The sequence below is a fragment of the Equus asinus genome, chromosome 21 (genome assembly GCF_041296235.1).
Source record: "Equus asinus isolate D_3611 breed Donkey chromosome 21, EquAss-T2T_v2, whole genome shotgun sequence".
NCBI classification, from domain to species: domain Eukaryota; kingdom Metazoa; phylum Chordata; class Mammalia; order Perissodactyla; family Equidae; genus Equus; species Equus asinus.
In genome coordinates, this window is record NC_091810.1 from 29565291 (window position 1) to 29581802 (window position 16512).

At 41.2% G+C, this 16512-nt stretch overlaps 1 protein-coding gene across 1 annotated transcript in view; it reads left to right on the plus strand.

The window, feature by feature from the left end:
- Positions 1 to 15851, plus strand: part of RYBP (RING1 and YY1 binding protein) — a 74163-nt gene extending 58312 nt beyond the window's left edge. The window contains exons 3-5 of the mRNA XM_044754387.2: positions 11054 to 11230; positions 11324 to 11422; positions 11862 to 15851. Coding sequence (XP_044610322.1) covers positions 11054 to 11230; positions 11324 to 11422; positions 11862 to 12114 — 529 coding nt within the window. The 3' untranslated portion in view covers positions 12115 to 15851. The remainder of the gene's footprint in view (positions 1 to 11053; positions 11231 to 11323; positions 11423 to 11861) is intronic.
- Positions 15852 to 16512: the final 661 nt, after the last annotated feature.

The following is a 16512-nucleotide window of genomic DNA, read 5'->3' on the forward strand; positions in this document are numbered from 1 at the left end:
AGCTGGGGAGTTAATGTTTAGTTCTGTAAGCCACAGAGCTTTTAAACAGAGAAATAGGCAATTATACTTTCTTTTTTGTACCTTTGGTCTCAATAGTGTCATGTAAGATAAGTAGAGAGAAGACTAAAATGGCCAGATGGGATCTTGTGGAGGAAGGTATTTAGGTCCTGAACCAGAATGGAGGAAGACAGTGAAGATGCGGAAGTGGAAACAGGATAGATTTGACAGTCTTTTCTGAGGTAGACAGTGTTCTGAAGTCGTGTGGCATGTGAAGAATGAGGAAAGGAGAATACACCAGAGTGTCCCCAACAAGGTGTTGTGAATGACACTGAAAACAGTAGACAACACCCATTATATTGCATTCATTTGACATCATTTCACCACACTTACTTGCTAGGAAAGTTCTTTTGAGAATTTTACTTAGGCAAGAAGAGTACTCATGGGTAGGGGCAGCATAGAATTAACTTTTTATATAGAAATGTTTATTAATGTCCTAAATGCCACTTCTTTTGCTCCTTCGGAATTAAAAGGATATATTCCAGAAAGAATTGGTCATCAAGATTTTCCAACAGATGTTTTCTTTGGCTGAGTGGATTTTGATACATGCATGACTAATTTCTTAGGCACTAAGATAAGGTAACATGCCATGCTTGGACCTGTCAGGATGTAATACTCGACTTTGACAGTGTATCTCAAAATATTCTAATCTTTATTCGTTTTTATTCCTATCCAAATAATTCAGATTATCTTCTGATTATTTCTTCAGAAAAATCTTCCATTTATATGTACCGCATATGACCATTTAATTTAAAGACTTACTGTACTGTTTAAATTGGTGTATGAATTCCCATCTTCAGCCTGTGCCACACTGTCCCCCCATTGCCCAGCAAAACAAAAGTTGAAGGAATTCTCAAACTCAGGGCTAGTGTTTCTAGCTGATAGCTGCTGGTGCTTCAGAATCTTTACCTTTGTTCACATCTACTTTTTCAATCATTTGAAGTAAAAAGTTACCCTAAAATTGTCCTTTCCATACTGGAGATGAAGACCATGATTAATCTGAAATGCCTGAAGTATAGATGATGTTAATTGTCAGAGTTTTACTTGTGTAGAGATCGTCACATAGTCTTCCCTCAGCATCTGTCTGATCTCATGGTGTTATACAAAGAAGATGCTGTACACCTTACCTCGGGTTCTCCTCCTGGAATAGGTGCTACACGTTAAATAATCTTACTTAGATCTGAGTGACTGATGTGTTCCTGACCAAATGTGTCACGCTTAGCCATATATAGAATTACCAAAGACGACATGTTTAGTCAGTGTAAATGGTATATCTTATGGTGGGTAAATCTGTGTGCTGCTATGCAGTGCAGAACTTTATTTAATAAAATGATTGCAAAATAGTTGAGAAGATTGATCCTACAACTTTATTTAAAAAGTAACACAGTATCAGTATATTCAGAGTTTTTAGGATTCTTCTTAAATCCTACCCCCTTCTAACTCCCACCAATTAGATTGATGAACACATTGCAGATGCTTTTGGCAGATATCTTTTGATAAAATTTTGATGGGAGAAGTGCCATTTTTATGTGGGCTGCCTTCCCATATTTGTAAATATTCCTATTATCTTATAGTATATTCTCATATAAACCAGTGCTTCTCACCTAGGAGTGATTTTGCCACCAAGGGAACATGTGGCAATGTCTGGAGAAATTTTTGCCTGTCAAAACTTGGGGATGGTGGTGCTCCTGTCATCTAGTGGGTAGAGGCTAGAGATGCTGCCAAATATCGTACAGTGCATAAGCATAGCCCCCACACAGCAAAGAATTGTGAGGTCCAAAATATCAACAGTGCTGGGGTTGAGAAACTCTGCGATAGACATCCTTCTGAAGTGATGAGGGGCTTGAAGACAGTTTTCATTACCGGTGGTTTAGGAAACCCGTTATATATAACATGGTAATTTGACCATGAACTAACTTGTTTGTTGGAACTGTTATTTTCTGGCACGTACATTTTTATTTTGTTTTAAGGATTAGTATTGAGGGAATCCTTAAGGATTATCTTAATTTAGTCCAACTCTTTAATTTTACAGGTGAGGAAACCGAGACCTGAAGAGGGCAACTGATTTGTTAGACGTTGGATTTCTTTGAATTTTCTAATCGCTTTTTCTTTTCTTGAAAGAATTACTAATTCTTCTGTGTTCTTTGCAAGTGCCCAGTTTTGTGACATGAACTTTAATTTCAAAATGGTTAAATGCATTTTAAATAAATTCTTTGACAGCTGTAAAGTAATTTGCAGAACAAATTGGATTGCTTTAGCGTGGTGTTTCTTGGAGAAAGATTTGCATCTGAAAATATTCTTTGACCCTAGAAAATATGGTTTGCTTAGAGATTTGTAGTTTCTGTGATTCCCCTTAAATCAGTGACATGATTTATAAGGTAATTTTGTGTATCTTTGTGGGGAGAGAGAGAGGTCATATCAAAGTCACTAAGCCAATCTTATAGTTTGTAGAATGTACCTCATGTTTATTCCTGACTGTTAAAAAAAAAAAAAGGCTAAATGAGTTACTAACAGTATAAACTGCAAACTTGCCTGTACCTTAAGAACAAATAGTTGTCTTATTAAATATTGAATACAGGTGTCTGAGCTAAAGGAACCTTAGAGATCATTTACTTTAATCTTTTTTTACCAATCAGGAAACAAGTTTGGAGAGAGTATGTAAGTCATCCAAAGTCACTGAGTTAGGTTCCAAAATAGACAGAAAGCAAAGTCGGGGAGAGCTTAGGCGTCTCACCTGTTAAGTCCTGCTATCCAGCTTGTGTGACAGGGAGCACCCCATAAAATGCAAAGGACCTTCACCAGAGATCTGGGCCATTGAAATCTGTGTCATATCAACTCCTTGGGAAAAATGAGTATATATCCACACATACCCACCCTCAGCATATAGTAGACACCAGGAAAAGTCTGTTTAGTGAATTTGGAAACATAAGCCAGAATGCCAAAGGTGAAACTGGGAGAGGAGACAGACAGCACGAGGAATGTTACATCCCTGCTCCTTTACCATAACGGGCTTTAGAGATGCGGAATGCTGGCCCGGAGCGTAGGGATCAGATGCCTGCACGGGCTTGCTTTCTCTAAATGAGGCAGGTGACGAGAGATGTGTCTCTACCATGCCTGTACTCGCAGCGCCAGCACCGCTGTGATACCCACACTGCCGCAAGTGTGCGGTGACCCCAGAACGCTCCTCAGACCAAATCTTCAGCAAGCAAAAGGCCCTTTTCAGTCTTAACACCAGAGTCTTTTACTGTGGAATAAAACTGATGTTGAGAATACGGAATAGAGGTATCAAAAAGAATTAGTTAGCCGTCTTCAAAGGAGGTGCAGTTTGAAAACATTAGGAAACATTTTTCTTTACATGATGCTAACTAGTGCATTCGTTGTCACTGGGGTTGCTTTTGGAGAAAAGCTGTTGGAGACCTAAAGGGCATGTTTATTATGGGACATTTGCTTAAAATATTTGAATGGACACAGTAAAGTTCTGTTATTTTAGGCACCACAAAGGAGGGGAAATGGAAGGACGCCAGATTATAATACTTTAAGCCCCCTTCTTGAAAGTTGTTGTGGTGTTTAGTAAGTTTAAAATTTTTCTTTATTTGAAAATGTTTTCTTGACCTGTAGTTGGAGGTGACAACTTTTTTTCGTATTTCGTTTTTGAATTTTTGCTGAGAAAGAATTTAAACTTGAGTTGTTCTAGAAGTTGCCGTCTAAAGAAAGTCTCTTCTTTCTTGCCTTTGATGAAGCGAACTTGCACGTAAAATATTTGCCATGGTTCTAGGGTGGCAGTTCTCACGCTTTTTGGTCAGAGGATCTGTTAAACTCTTTAAAATTATTATGGACCCCAAGGAGCTTTTGCTCGTGATGATTCTATCTATAAATACTTTCCATATCAGAAGTTAAAACTGAGAAATGTTTAAAACACAAGCATATACAAACATACATTTCATTAGCTATCAGAGCAGCGATGTCACGTCATGGAGTACTTGGAAAGTGAAAAAGGCAAGTAGTATCTTAGAATTATCATGGAAATAATTACTATGGAAAATAAAATCGTTATGGGAAAAGTTTTGGCCTTGTAGACCCTCCTGAAAGGGTCTTGAGAGACCCCCCAGGAGACTCCGGACCACTCTTTGAGACCACTGGCCTCAGATATCTGTGCACTTCTGCCAGGTTGCTTTATAAAATAGATGTTTGTTTTCATGAATCTAAACCACTTGTCGCTCCTTTTACTTATGAGTATGTTCCTGAGTTGCAGAAAAGTTACAGTGCCTGTACTTATGCTGCTCACATATTTAAGTAAGTGTGTTTTCAAGGCATGAAGAGACATTTGAATATTAAAAATGGCAGTTTTGAATCTGGAGTAGAACATTTCAGCTTGTGCTGTTTATTAAGGGTGCTTCTGTTAGTTCTTTTGGAGCCAGTTGTTCCTAAGCAAGTTGCATCTGGTGAGAGTTTGTGTAATACCGTGGATGTTGTACCACTGAAGTCTGGTGGCCTCCCCTGGAGACATCCTCTTTTAAAAGGAATATGCAGAACCAAAATGCTCTCTGAAATATGCAGAAAGATTGGCAGCTGTGTCAGTGAGGATCCTTAGTGCTGCTGTTGCTGCTAGACAGCCTGATTAACTTTAGGACACTAATACATGTGAGGGATTTATGTCCCTAGAACCATTTCCTAGGGCAAGGCTTACCAGCTTCTTGCACTTGTAAATCTTTCCATTTGCCGCCAAGTATCTGAGGAAGGATGGTAGACAGATCTGTCGCTAGGGAAGTAGTGCTTTGTAATGTACGTATTGTTTTGAAGGGGAATTATTTTGCTGAATATCTACATGGTCTGTGGATATGTACTATGAGAAGAGCTAAGTGAACGTTACCTCATTTACTCTTGACTTCGCCCCTGTTAAATTAGGTGTGGCCCCATTCCCATTGCGAGTAATTTCCCCGGGCTTAGTTGCAGGCCCTGAATAAAGTCCAAAGGCTGTCCTAACTCCAAAGTCCATTCTCTCCCTCTCACCTGTGAAGACAGAAATACGGTCATGCACCGCCACGTAAGAATGTTTCAGTCAGTCAACGATGGACCGCATATACGCCGGTGGTCCCATAAGATTAGTACCGTGTAGCCCAGGTGTGTAGTAGGCTATGCCATGTAGGTTTGTGTAAGTACACTCTCTGGTGTTCGAACAACAATGAAATCACCTAACGACGCAGTCCTCTCTCTCTCCCCCTCTCTCCATCCCTCTCCCCTAGCCACCCCAATGCACGTGTGTGGGATGACCTTCTGAGTGTAGGGACAGCAACACTGGCCATGTGGAATCACAGTGCCATGATGTGCTCTGTCATAAAGAATTGTGGCTCCTGATAGAGTGAGCTAAATGGAAGGGCGTCCTGAGAGTTATTAAATCCTTGCAGTTGCTTGTTCTTCAGCTGACAGATTGCCAAGGCAAGGAAGGGGTTGAGGGGTGTGCAGGCAATGTCCAAAGAACTGAAGGGCAGTGTAAGCTACTTGGTGAAGACATGTTTTGTAAGTTGTGAAATACCTTTTTGTTTCTTTTTTAAATGGTTGAGTTGTCTGATTCCAGAGCCTTTGGGATATTTTAATTGAAAAGTGAAGTCCTAGATGGAATTCCCTAAGTGGCCAAAATGCACACATGATAGTTCAGGAAGAGCTGGACGGAATGAAGGAAAGGACATCATTTGTTAGCGATTTCTCTTGCCCTTTGTTGCCTGAAGCACAAGAAGATGGCTTTGTCTTGGTGCTTGTTGTGGTAGCTGAGATGTAGAGAAGTACGTGAGAAAGGAGTAGTAAGATCTCAGGTTCCTCTGAGTACACGGGAAAAGAAGGGTGTTTGTAGGGCACATGCCTCTTTAAATAAAATGATGTGGTTTGCCTGTGTTCTTACCCAAAAGTGGCATGAATACACATATCAAAACAATCCAGAAAGAGACCTTGTTTTCTGCTCTCATTTCTGTTCATTCGTGCATGTATGCTTGAACTCTGAAGTTTTTCCTTTTCAAAAATTACATATGTCCCTGGATAAAGATTTGCTTCACTTTTTATGGAGTGGACTCTCTTCTGAAATATTAGCTGTTTAAATGCAAATAAATAGGTGTGTTTTCCTTATGATGTCTGCTACTGAAATTTCACAGCAGATTTTCGTTTGTAAACTCTATTGAAATAGCAACAGTAAATTTATAAAATAATTTTAAGAGGATGAAATTTTTGTCATGAAAACTACAGTCTTGAAGAAGATACCAAAACTTGTTTGGTGCCAAACATACTCATAAAGGGAAACTGGCCCTCTGTTGATGGTACAGCATTTCTAGTCTAGTAGGCTTGGTGGGGGGTGCGGAGGGGGAATTGATTGCCTTTAATTTTAGGTTTAGACACCCAAAGCTATGAACTTGGATCTAATGTTTTCCACTGTATTGTGAAGGATGGTAATTGCTTGTGTAAAGTTCATTACTTGGGAAACTTAGGTAATTCTGTAGAAGCCAGACTCTCAGCTCTGTATTGAAGAGTTGGCTCTCTGCGTGTTCAGAGTTGCGCCTATTAAACCAGCTATTTGCAGAGTATTGTATGGCGCATAAAAGACTTCATCAAGCAACATAAATCTGTGGGAAGTGGGAAATATGATGAAGACTCATTCCTTACAGGGAATGTTCCAAAGGCAGTTAAAATCATTCTTGCCAGCACCCCCCTGCCCTTTTCTCTTTCCTTAAGGACAACCAAGTAGTCCTCTTCTGGCCAGAGTGAGGATGGTGAGGCTGAGGGAAATGAGGTTCTCAGGGATATGTCTGGCTAAACTGTAGCCTGGGTTGACCCCTACCCTGTGCCCGAGTCACATCACGCACACACACGCTTATTAAATACAAGTCTGGGCTCTTCTAAGGCGGAGGAAGGCTCAGTTGAGGTCACCTTCACAAGAGGAGTCCATGCCGAGTCCAGATGGATCTGGGTTAGAAATCCCAGCTCAGCCGCTTAACTGTAAACCTTGGACAGCTTTCTTAATCTTTCTGCTCCTCCGTTGTCTTAATTTGTGAAATGGAGACAACAGTTCCTCCTCTTGGCGATGTTGTGTTAAGTCTGGCTTCATGGTGTGCCTGTCCCGTGATGGCTGTGAAATGGTTCGGCCTCTCCCACTTCAGGTGCAATTTGTAATGTCTAATCTGGAGGACGTAGCGTGGCCTCCGGGGGTGGAGTGTGTGGAGCTCTCTGACTGGAGATTGGGCATTCCCATTCTTTCACGTGCAGTCAGAGCATCTTGGCCTGGCAGTAAGGAGGGGATGGACGGCAAGAGCTGCCGGAACACTTCTGACAGGGTGGCCCCTTTACCTGTGAGGGCTCACATCGTGGCCCCTCTAGTTTCTATACCTTCCCTTCCCAAAGGTTTGCACTGCTTTTGGAACCAGTGAGTGTTGGTACGCACTTGGTTCAGAAACTCGGTACCTTTTCAGAATTAGTATTTCCCCACCCCTCCCTCCTTCCTTGACCTTGAAGTACTCTGGGACTTGTTGGGGAACTAGTTTGAAAAAGCAGCTCTGGGAATTAAAGTAATAAGCGCTCACCTGTTGTTGAAGGTTTTCTGTGAGGAAGGGGCAGGTGATGTCTAAAGAGTTAGGCGGCTCCTTAGGACATCATAGGACATTTTGAACACAGCAGTACTTTTGAAACAACACAGGTGGTTTTAGCAGTCAGCCCACAGTTCTTGGTAAGCATCAGATCTCAGTTAGCCTTGATCCTTTTCATTTGTGAAATTTTGGTTTGGTTGCTCATGAGAGAGGAACACATCCCACCATTCTACTCAAACGTTGATTTTCCTAGGAGCAAGTGAAAACATGCACGTGGTTCTGCACACATGCCACATATTAGGAGCCACAGCTGAATTGTACGTTTTGTGCATGTGGAGTTGTCCTGTAGATACTGGATTGTGGTGCAGGCGCTGAAGAGCAGTTCTGAGAGCGAGTCTGCTCGAGAGTTAGGAGATGATCATGTGGCAGAAACATGCAGACGGGCACCTCACCTGTTGTCTCTGGTACGCGCAGAGCCTTGGCAAGCCAGCCTCGTTAGGGGATAGTCCATTCTGGAGAAGCATGATGTCTGGGTAGTGAGAGCTCCTCCTCATGCTGATAAGGGCAGTTTGTGAGACACGAGGAGCTCCTTTTTTCTCTGTTCTGCACTAGCTCTCTTTTCTGCTGTTAGCGCCTGCTACGCACCAAAGCAGGTGCTACTCTAATGTCCGTGGTTTCTGATTCTCTTCTCTGATTTCTCATTTCCAGTTCTGCCCACAATCCCCCTTTACCTAGCATCCTGCTCCTGTCTCAGAAGAAAGTGTCCCCACTTCTTTTCCAGGAATGTTCTTGATGGTATTCTTTCTCTCCTGTGCCACTCCCTCTCCCCTCACCACCCCCCCCCCCACCAAGTTACCCCCACTCTCTTGCCTGCCTTTAGTTTCTTTCCTCTCAGTGTACACATGATGTAAGTCTCCCGTCTCTGTAGAAAGCTCCTCAAACCCTGCTTACCCCTTTGGGCAGTGGCCAGGGCTGCCCTTTACCTCAGCACCACAGTTCTCAAAGAAGGGTTCCTGTTTCCCGCCTCTCTGTTCTTCCTCTGACAGCCTTTAGTCTCTTAATCTTTGCAGCCTGATCCCATGTGGCTTGTTCTCCTGCAAGTTGACAGTGACCTCCTGGTCACCAAAAGCTTGGGCCTTCTTAGTCCTCATCCTACTTTGCCTTTCTCTGCACTCTGTTTACTCTTTATTCATAGAGTAGACAGTTTCATTGAGTACCTGGCACTTAGCTGAAGGTCATGGTAACAAAGATGATTAGTACGTGGCCTTGCCATCGAGGAGTATACAGTTGATTGGCAGTTACAGTGCTGCGTGGTAAGTGACACCGTAGGACTTTGTAGGGCACCTCTAGCTCAGATGGGGTGGTCCTGGTGATTGGGCTGGGAGTGGTGTGGGGCAGGCGTCTGGTTTACCTTTGATTCTCTCTCTGTGAAGGTTCTTAGACTGGTGTCCAGGTGTCTCCTGTTCTTCTGTCCAACTTCTCTGAGTAAAGGACGCAAACTAGCTTAATTGGCACTCTCTGTCAAGGTATACTTTTTCATAGAGGTTTAATGGTTTATCCACAGTATTAACTCTGGCTGAGTTATTTCACTTTGACACCCAAATATTGGTTAGTGTAGGGCAGTTTGTTGTTAACTCTGATTTAAACTGCTTGGCAATCCCCATAGACAGCTGATCTGTTTGTGTCCCCAGTGAGTGCTTATGAAGTGTCTTGTAGTGGTGATTATCTTCTTTGTAAGCATTAACACAGTCACACTTCCTCTTTGAAGGAGTAGAATGTGTTAGAATGCCTGTTTCTCCCTTTGTTGGAACCTGTGAAAAGAGGAGGTTACCTTTCACATGGGGTCCTTTGTGTGTTTTGGGGGTGCGGGGCTTAGAATAAGTACAGTCCTCCCTTTCTGTAGGGGTCCTTCACATCTGTGTTTGAATCCCTTGCTCAGTGACAAGTGAGGCCACTTGTGATGCAGGCTGAGGTGTACCTGTGACTGAGTTTCATGGTGTGCCACCCCATGACCAAGGCCCGTGTTGCCAAGGGCCGGTAGGAAACTTGCTCTGAGATTGCACCTTTGTTGGTTTGTTTTCTGGCAAAGCCACACCACCACTGGACTAGTACTGAAACCCTCAGAACAAACTCAGTGCCTCCACCTCAGGCTCACCTTGATGAAGTCATGGAGGAAGCATCTGTCCGCTCGTCTTGCATCCCTTCTCAACCACATCACAGCCGCTCCCAAGAGATGCTCCAGTAACCATGCTTAACTTTGGGGTCAGCATGTCATGTATCTAGCAACTCTCTTTTTGGTTGGTTGTTTTCTTGCAAAGAATGGCAGAATTACTGAAGAAGGAAGCTTTGTTTTGTTTTGTTTTGTTTTGTTTTTCCTAGGTTTGTTTTTTATTTTTTCCAGTCCTCCACCACTGGCTCTCCCAGTGATGAGCCACATCTAGTCTGTCCAGTTATCTTTCTGCGGCCAGCTCCTCTGTCCTGGGGAGTGGAGAGGGTGCTGTGCAGTCTGAAGGTGATCATTACATTGTGGCAGCCAGTTGTTTTACCTCTTGAATGACCCGTCTGGATATTTGTTTCCTGCTTTGTACTTGGAGAGTTTATTATATTGTGAACCTTGATCTAGATGGCAATGTCTTTGAAAATTAATATTGTATAGAAGTAATGCATAGGCTTTCCTTTCTCCCTTTCCTATTTGCGTCTGAATGGTCGTGCGTTGTGAAAAGTGTTTGGCACCACTTAGAATTTGTAAACAATAGTGTTAAGAGCCAGTGTCAGTTGGAGATTGGCGCGGACATAATGGTTGATGGCACAATGAATGTATCACTTGTCTAAGATTTTTTTTATAGTGACTTTCAGTCTTCATCCCCTTGAGAGCTAGTATGAACCACAGTTACCTTCTGTTGCTCTGTGTGTGTTGTCCATGCCAGTCACAGAGCTGCAGGGGAGCAGACCAAGTTGGAATAATTAGATTGAGGAGTGAATGTCACACTTCTAATTTCATTCTCTTTTCAAGGGATTACCAGTGTCCATTTAATAAAATGAGATTAACCCTCTGGAGCAGGAGTATTTGAAAGCTGTCAGTCAGTATAATCTTGACAGCTCAAAAGAAGTGGAATTCTCAGCACTCTTAGAAACAGTGTCATGTTTTGTTGGCGGAAAGACTTTTTTTACTGCACAGAGATATGTGTTTGTGTGAGTACACGTGTATATGTCATTAAAGGTAGATGGACACGAAGTGTATTTGAAAGAGAAGTTTTATGAACTTATCCATACTACATAAAAATAATAATGTAGAAATAATACTATATAATTTCGTTTTGAGTTCCCAGATAGCAGTGATAAAATACTTAAGAAATTATGAGACCAAAATTAAAAAATTAAAGAGATATTTATAGAGCAACTGTTGATGTGTCTTTTCTTGAATGTTTTAGAAAACCTCGGATCAATTCTCAGCTGGTGGCACAACAAGTGGCACAACAGTATGCCACTCCACCACCCCCTAAAAAGGAGAAGAAGGAGAAAGTTGAAAAGCAAGACAAAGAGAAACCTGAGAAAGATAAGGAAATTAGTCCTAGTGTTACCAAGAAAAATACCAACAAGAAAACAAAGTAAGTTCCTGGATCACTCAGTAACAGGATATTATTTTGCAAGTGAATCAAATACATCTTTTAAATGCCTCTTTTTGTATCCTCCCCTTTTAGACCAAAGTCTGATATTCTGAAAGATCCTCCTAGCGAAGCAAACAGTATACAGTCTGCAAATGCTACAACAAAGACCAGTGAAACGAATCACACCTCAAGGTAATTGAGACTAGAAGGCAAGACTGAATTGCTGCTCTGATGGGCTTAGTCATAATCAAGTACCCAAGGTGGTTTTGTCCTTCTGGGTTTGTAGGCTGAGAAGGGGTGGAGTGAAGAGCTAGGTGTGGGATTGTTAACTTTTAAAGTATATGTGTGTGTATATATGTGAGCTACTTTTATATCACTGCGGCCAGCACAGGAGAGAGAGAAATTGATGATAATTTTGCAGTGTGCCAAAGCTTTACTAACTGCTGGTGGTTTCTATTGTTGCCGAGGTTAATCAGCAGATTTTGTAGTAAGCTCTGGTATGTGGGGTAGCAGTTTAGATTCATTGCCAGAGGGTCATGAAGTCTATGTGTGTGTTGATGACGTTCTGCCAAGAGTCGTTTTGAATCCCTGGCTTATTCAATAGGCTGTTCCCCTGTGATGTTGCTTTCAGGCCCCGGCTGAAAAACGTGGACAGGAGCACCGCACAGCAGTTGGCAGTAACTGTGGGCAACGTCACCGTCATTATCACAGACTTTAAGGAAAAGACTCGCTCCTCCTCGACATCCTCATCCACAGTGACCTCCAGTGCAGGGTCAGAACAGCAGAACCAGAGCAGCTCGGGATCGGAGAGCACAGACAAGGGCTCCTCCCGTTCCTCCACGCCAAAGGGCGACATGTCAGCAGTAAATGATGAATCTTTCTGAAATTGCACATGGAATTGTGAAAACTATGAATCAGGGTATGAAATTCAAATCCTCCACCTGCCCATGCTGCTTGCACCCCTGGAGAATCTTCTGTGGACATCGACCTCTTAGTGATGCTGCCAGGATGATTTCTGCTTGCCATGGGCATCTGGCCACCAAGGAATTTCGCACCCTGACGATTACTCTTGACACTTTTATGTATTCCATTGTTTTATATGATTTTCCTAACAATCATTTATAATTGGATGTGCTCCTGAATCTACTTTTTATAAAAAAAAAAAAAATCTGCTGTGCACAATTTTCCATGTACATTACAACTGGTTTTTTGTTTTTGTTTTGTTGGGGGGTGGGCTGGGAGGGGGAGGGAACTTTTATTTATTGTGTTCACAAACTCCATCCTTTCAGCATATCCTTTTAAGTTTAGTTCTTTCTTCCAGTTATACTATGTACTATCAGTTTTGATATAACTATATATATATAAATATAAAATTATATATAAAGGGTTATTTGAAACCAATCCATGGCAACGCTGGTGCTTGATACACTGTGAAGTGAATACAACATTGAACAGTTACAGATCTGGGACAGTCCCTTCTATGAAAGAGCTGAAATTAAATTAAAATCAGTCTTACATGAAGTATGTTCCAACCCACGTGGGAACTTGAGTCTCTCATCTGTCTAAAGAGTACTGGACGATATAAAAATATATATTTTTTAACAATGTGATCTCAAATTTAAAGACTGCTCCAGATAGCCTGCATTTGCAATGGAATGAACTGACAAATCACAAGTGGTTTAGTTGGGAGAGCTTTGATGGTTCAAAATAACTAAACTAGCTCCAGAATGCCAAGTATTCGTGTAAATTACGGTTACATGTTAACATTGCTGTTCTTACGTAAGCACTCATGAAAATATGGTATTCTGTAGCTTGAATTCCATCCATTTTCCAGGCCTCTACTCATGTCTGAGGTAAATCTATAAATTGTCTCTTAGTTTTAGGATTAAAACCGTCTGAACTGTCTTTTTGGTCCATACGAGAAGCAAATCCCTGTGTCCACTTGGCACGTGCCGTGGCAGGGGTGGTTTTTGTAGTTGAATCCCTCATTTCCCTCCCCACCCAGTTCAGTTGGGAGAGTTCTTTTTCTTAGAACCAAGGTTCTCAGCCACACCTCCAGTCCCCACGTGGATCTCTTCCCTGTTGGGGGACGTTTCTCAGCTCCCTGCGGTGGGAGGAACCGGGTATGGTCTGAGCTCCAGCAGCCAGAGGTGCCTGGAGAGCTCTTACTTCCTGCGAGTGTGTGAGCTTTTCTTCCTCAACGCGAAGATAGTTGGAGTAAACTCTCTTTTACAGTTTCCTCCTTTTTTTTTTGTTTTTTGTCTTGCAAAAACAATAAAACAAAACCACTAATTTGACTCCACCCTTCTCATTTTTAGAATGTTTTGTTTTGTTTGGCTTTGTTTGGATTTAGGGTCTCTTCTGTTTGACTCTTAAACATTGGCATCGGCAGAATTCCTAGACTTCAGAGGCATTTCATTGACGCGTGGGAACTTGGCGTTCCCTTCCTTTATTTGATCGTACTGTAGGGACTCACGGGAGGGCAGCTGATTTGTGATGAAGCACCACGTTTTGGTGTGAGAAACCTGGCTTCCTTAAGAATAGAAGTATCTTCTGTGTGTGGAGGCAACGAGTAAAAAAAAAATTAACAGCTTGATTTGAGTAGCCAACAGGAAAGGTTCCTTTCACATTTACATTAAAACTATTCTGTAGTCACCAATGTACCATAATTTAAATTCTCTTCTCAAAGGTGTAGATTATAAAGCAGTGCCATTTGTTGCTGTGGTCCTATTCTCAAATGCATGGACAATGTTCCCCTCTTTTTAAAATAGTGCTTGTATTTGGGATGCAAACTATGCTTATCTTTTTGAATACATTTGTAAAGTATTTATTAACGAACCAAAGGAAATCAGATGCTTTCTGTAAGCATCAGAATATATAATACATAGTGATTTGACTATGAATTTTAAATCCACATTTTAATATTAGTGGGATATTGCAAAGACATTCCTTCTAAAGTTTTAATATTCCTTTTATTAAGGGTCTCAGGGAGGGTAAATTAGTCAGCCATATTTATTTTCCAGAGATGTAAGGAATTGCTGTTTTTTAATTAACTTTTTAAAAAAATTTAAATGCCACCAAACTCACATGGGTTGCACTGCTTTTTGAACCAGTAAGTGTTGCTATGCACTTTGTTCAGAGACACTGTGTACTTTTTCAAAATTAGTTTCATGTAAAGTGATTGGACCCCTAGATTAGTGGAAAAAGCTGATTAACCAGCTACTCATAGGCTGCTAATTAATTCATTGCCAATGTCTTGGTTTTTCAGTTTTGCCTCCGTGAGAAATTAAAGAATAAATTAAAGAGTTAGGGAGGGTGTGGAGGAAGGAAGAATTGCTTTAGAACAGGAGAGATGAAATTGCCCTTTTGATAGAAACTGCAGCTGACCGTGGGACTTCTCAGCAACCGGGCGTTCATGGGCCGGACCTTTAGCTGCTGTTGTGTATTCTGTTGAGTAGTGAGGTGGTAGGTACTTTAGACTTAGTTTCTGAAATTGCTGGCATCCCTCAGGCATGCATTCTGGAGATGGAATTCCTGTACCTTCCTGCATTTGCAGCCTGCCCTACGATTAGTAGGCAGCGCGTAAAAACACTAGTGTAGATTATAAAGATGTATGTTAAAAGAGGACCAGAAATACTTGGTATTCAGTGGCACCATAAGCAGGTTATAAAAACAAAACAAAAAAACAAAAGCACAGTGTTACGCTTGCAAGTTTCCATTTGTTTTAATACCACACGATCTTTCACACCCGTGCGTGCGCACACACAGAGCTTACCTGACTTGCTCTGCTTGAGTCATGCAGTTAAAAAAAAAGTTAAAGATGTCTTGACACCCACAAAATATTTTAATCAAAACCTTTCAGTTTCAATCTGGATATTTAGAAACATTGGCAGAAGCTTCTGTGAGTTTAGTTCCACTAAGATGTTTCACCTGCCTTATCAAGACCATTCTCAGTCTACTTTTTTAAGCTACCATATCTTAAATTATTGAAAATTTATTAATTGCTGAATATATAATAACCTTTGCTTGTATGTAACCGAAAATGGTTTAAGAGCCAACATTTAGAGTATGACAATGGAGCTGAACAGTTTTTAATGCGCAAGCAGTTCTGTTCTTGTGTATGACTTGTAACCTTAATTTACTGTGTAAAGATGGTTACATTATTTCCTTAGCTTTGTTTGTTGGAGACAAATAGAGAATGCTTGTTAAGTATGTCAAAACATAATCTTGTGAATTTTTGTTAATGTATTATACGAGCTATATTTTTCATTTGCCCAGAAAGACAGCTTGTATAACGCTTTGGGAAGTTCCTGCTCTGTGATGTCTTTAGAGCTGACAGTCTGTTAGGTTTGGTTTTTCTTCATGCTAAAGTGTCCGTTGGTGGTTTTGTGAACTGGTCAGAAATTCACAGGTCTTAAATGTTTTGGGGAAATTTATATTGGACACTGCTCTTTGTCTAGCAAATAAAAGATGTTAATATATTCCTGTTACTGGCATGTGCACGACTATGTTATTAGAAGCCACTTTATCATTTTCCTGCTTTAAATAGAAATGTCTATTTATGAATTCTGCTTGTAGTTTTTTCACAAATAAAATAGTAAAATTTACATTGAAATCTTTATTTTTGTCTGTGTAGATTTTAACCCTCAGGGAAGTTATTACTTTTGTACCCAGATTTTTAACTTGTGGAGTGTTTCCAGTGTGACTAGGAGTGTAAGTGAGTCCTTGAGTTGTTCATCAGAAGCTGAAGTTGATGCGTGTGCCTTACTACATGGCTCAGAGCTGCAGTAGGAACTGTAATTAAACAAAAGAAGGGCGGAATCTTGGAAGAAAACGAACCAGTGTCTCCAAGCGCATCCTTTGAGATAGGTTGCAATGATTTAAAGAAGGAAGTGGAGATGATGGCTAGCAATGGTTAATTCTTTGTGTGATGGAAAACCTTCACAAGACCAACTGGTTCTGGCCAAATGCAGTTGGGTAAATTGTGATTCAGATGTAAATGAAACGCAATGTGAAACCTAAAAGCCACAGGAGGAAAGCTGGCTTATAGCCTCTTGCTAGGAAGCCTGCTGCTGAGCTGACAGCAGCCACTAACCTTCCAAAGAGTATGGAAACCACTCAAAGATGACTCTTTGTCCTGGCTCTGCACTTGAACTAGTACTGAGAAGAAGACAGTATGAATGGTGCAGGTCCGTAACTTGAAAGTGGATTTGTCCCTGGTCAAAGAAAACTTGGCAAACGCTGTTTTCCTTTGTCTTTGTTTTCCGTACTGAGTCTTAAGC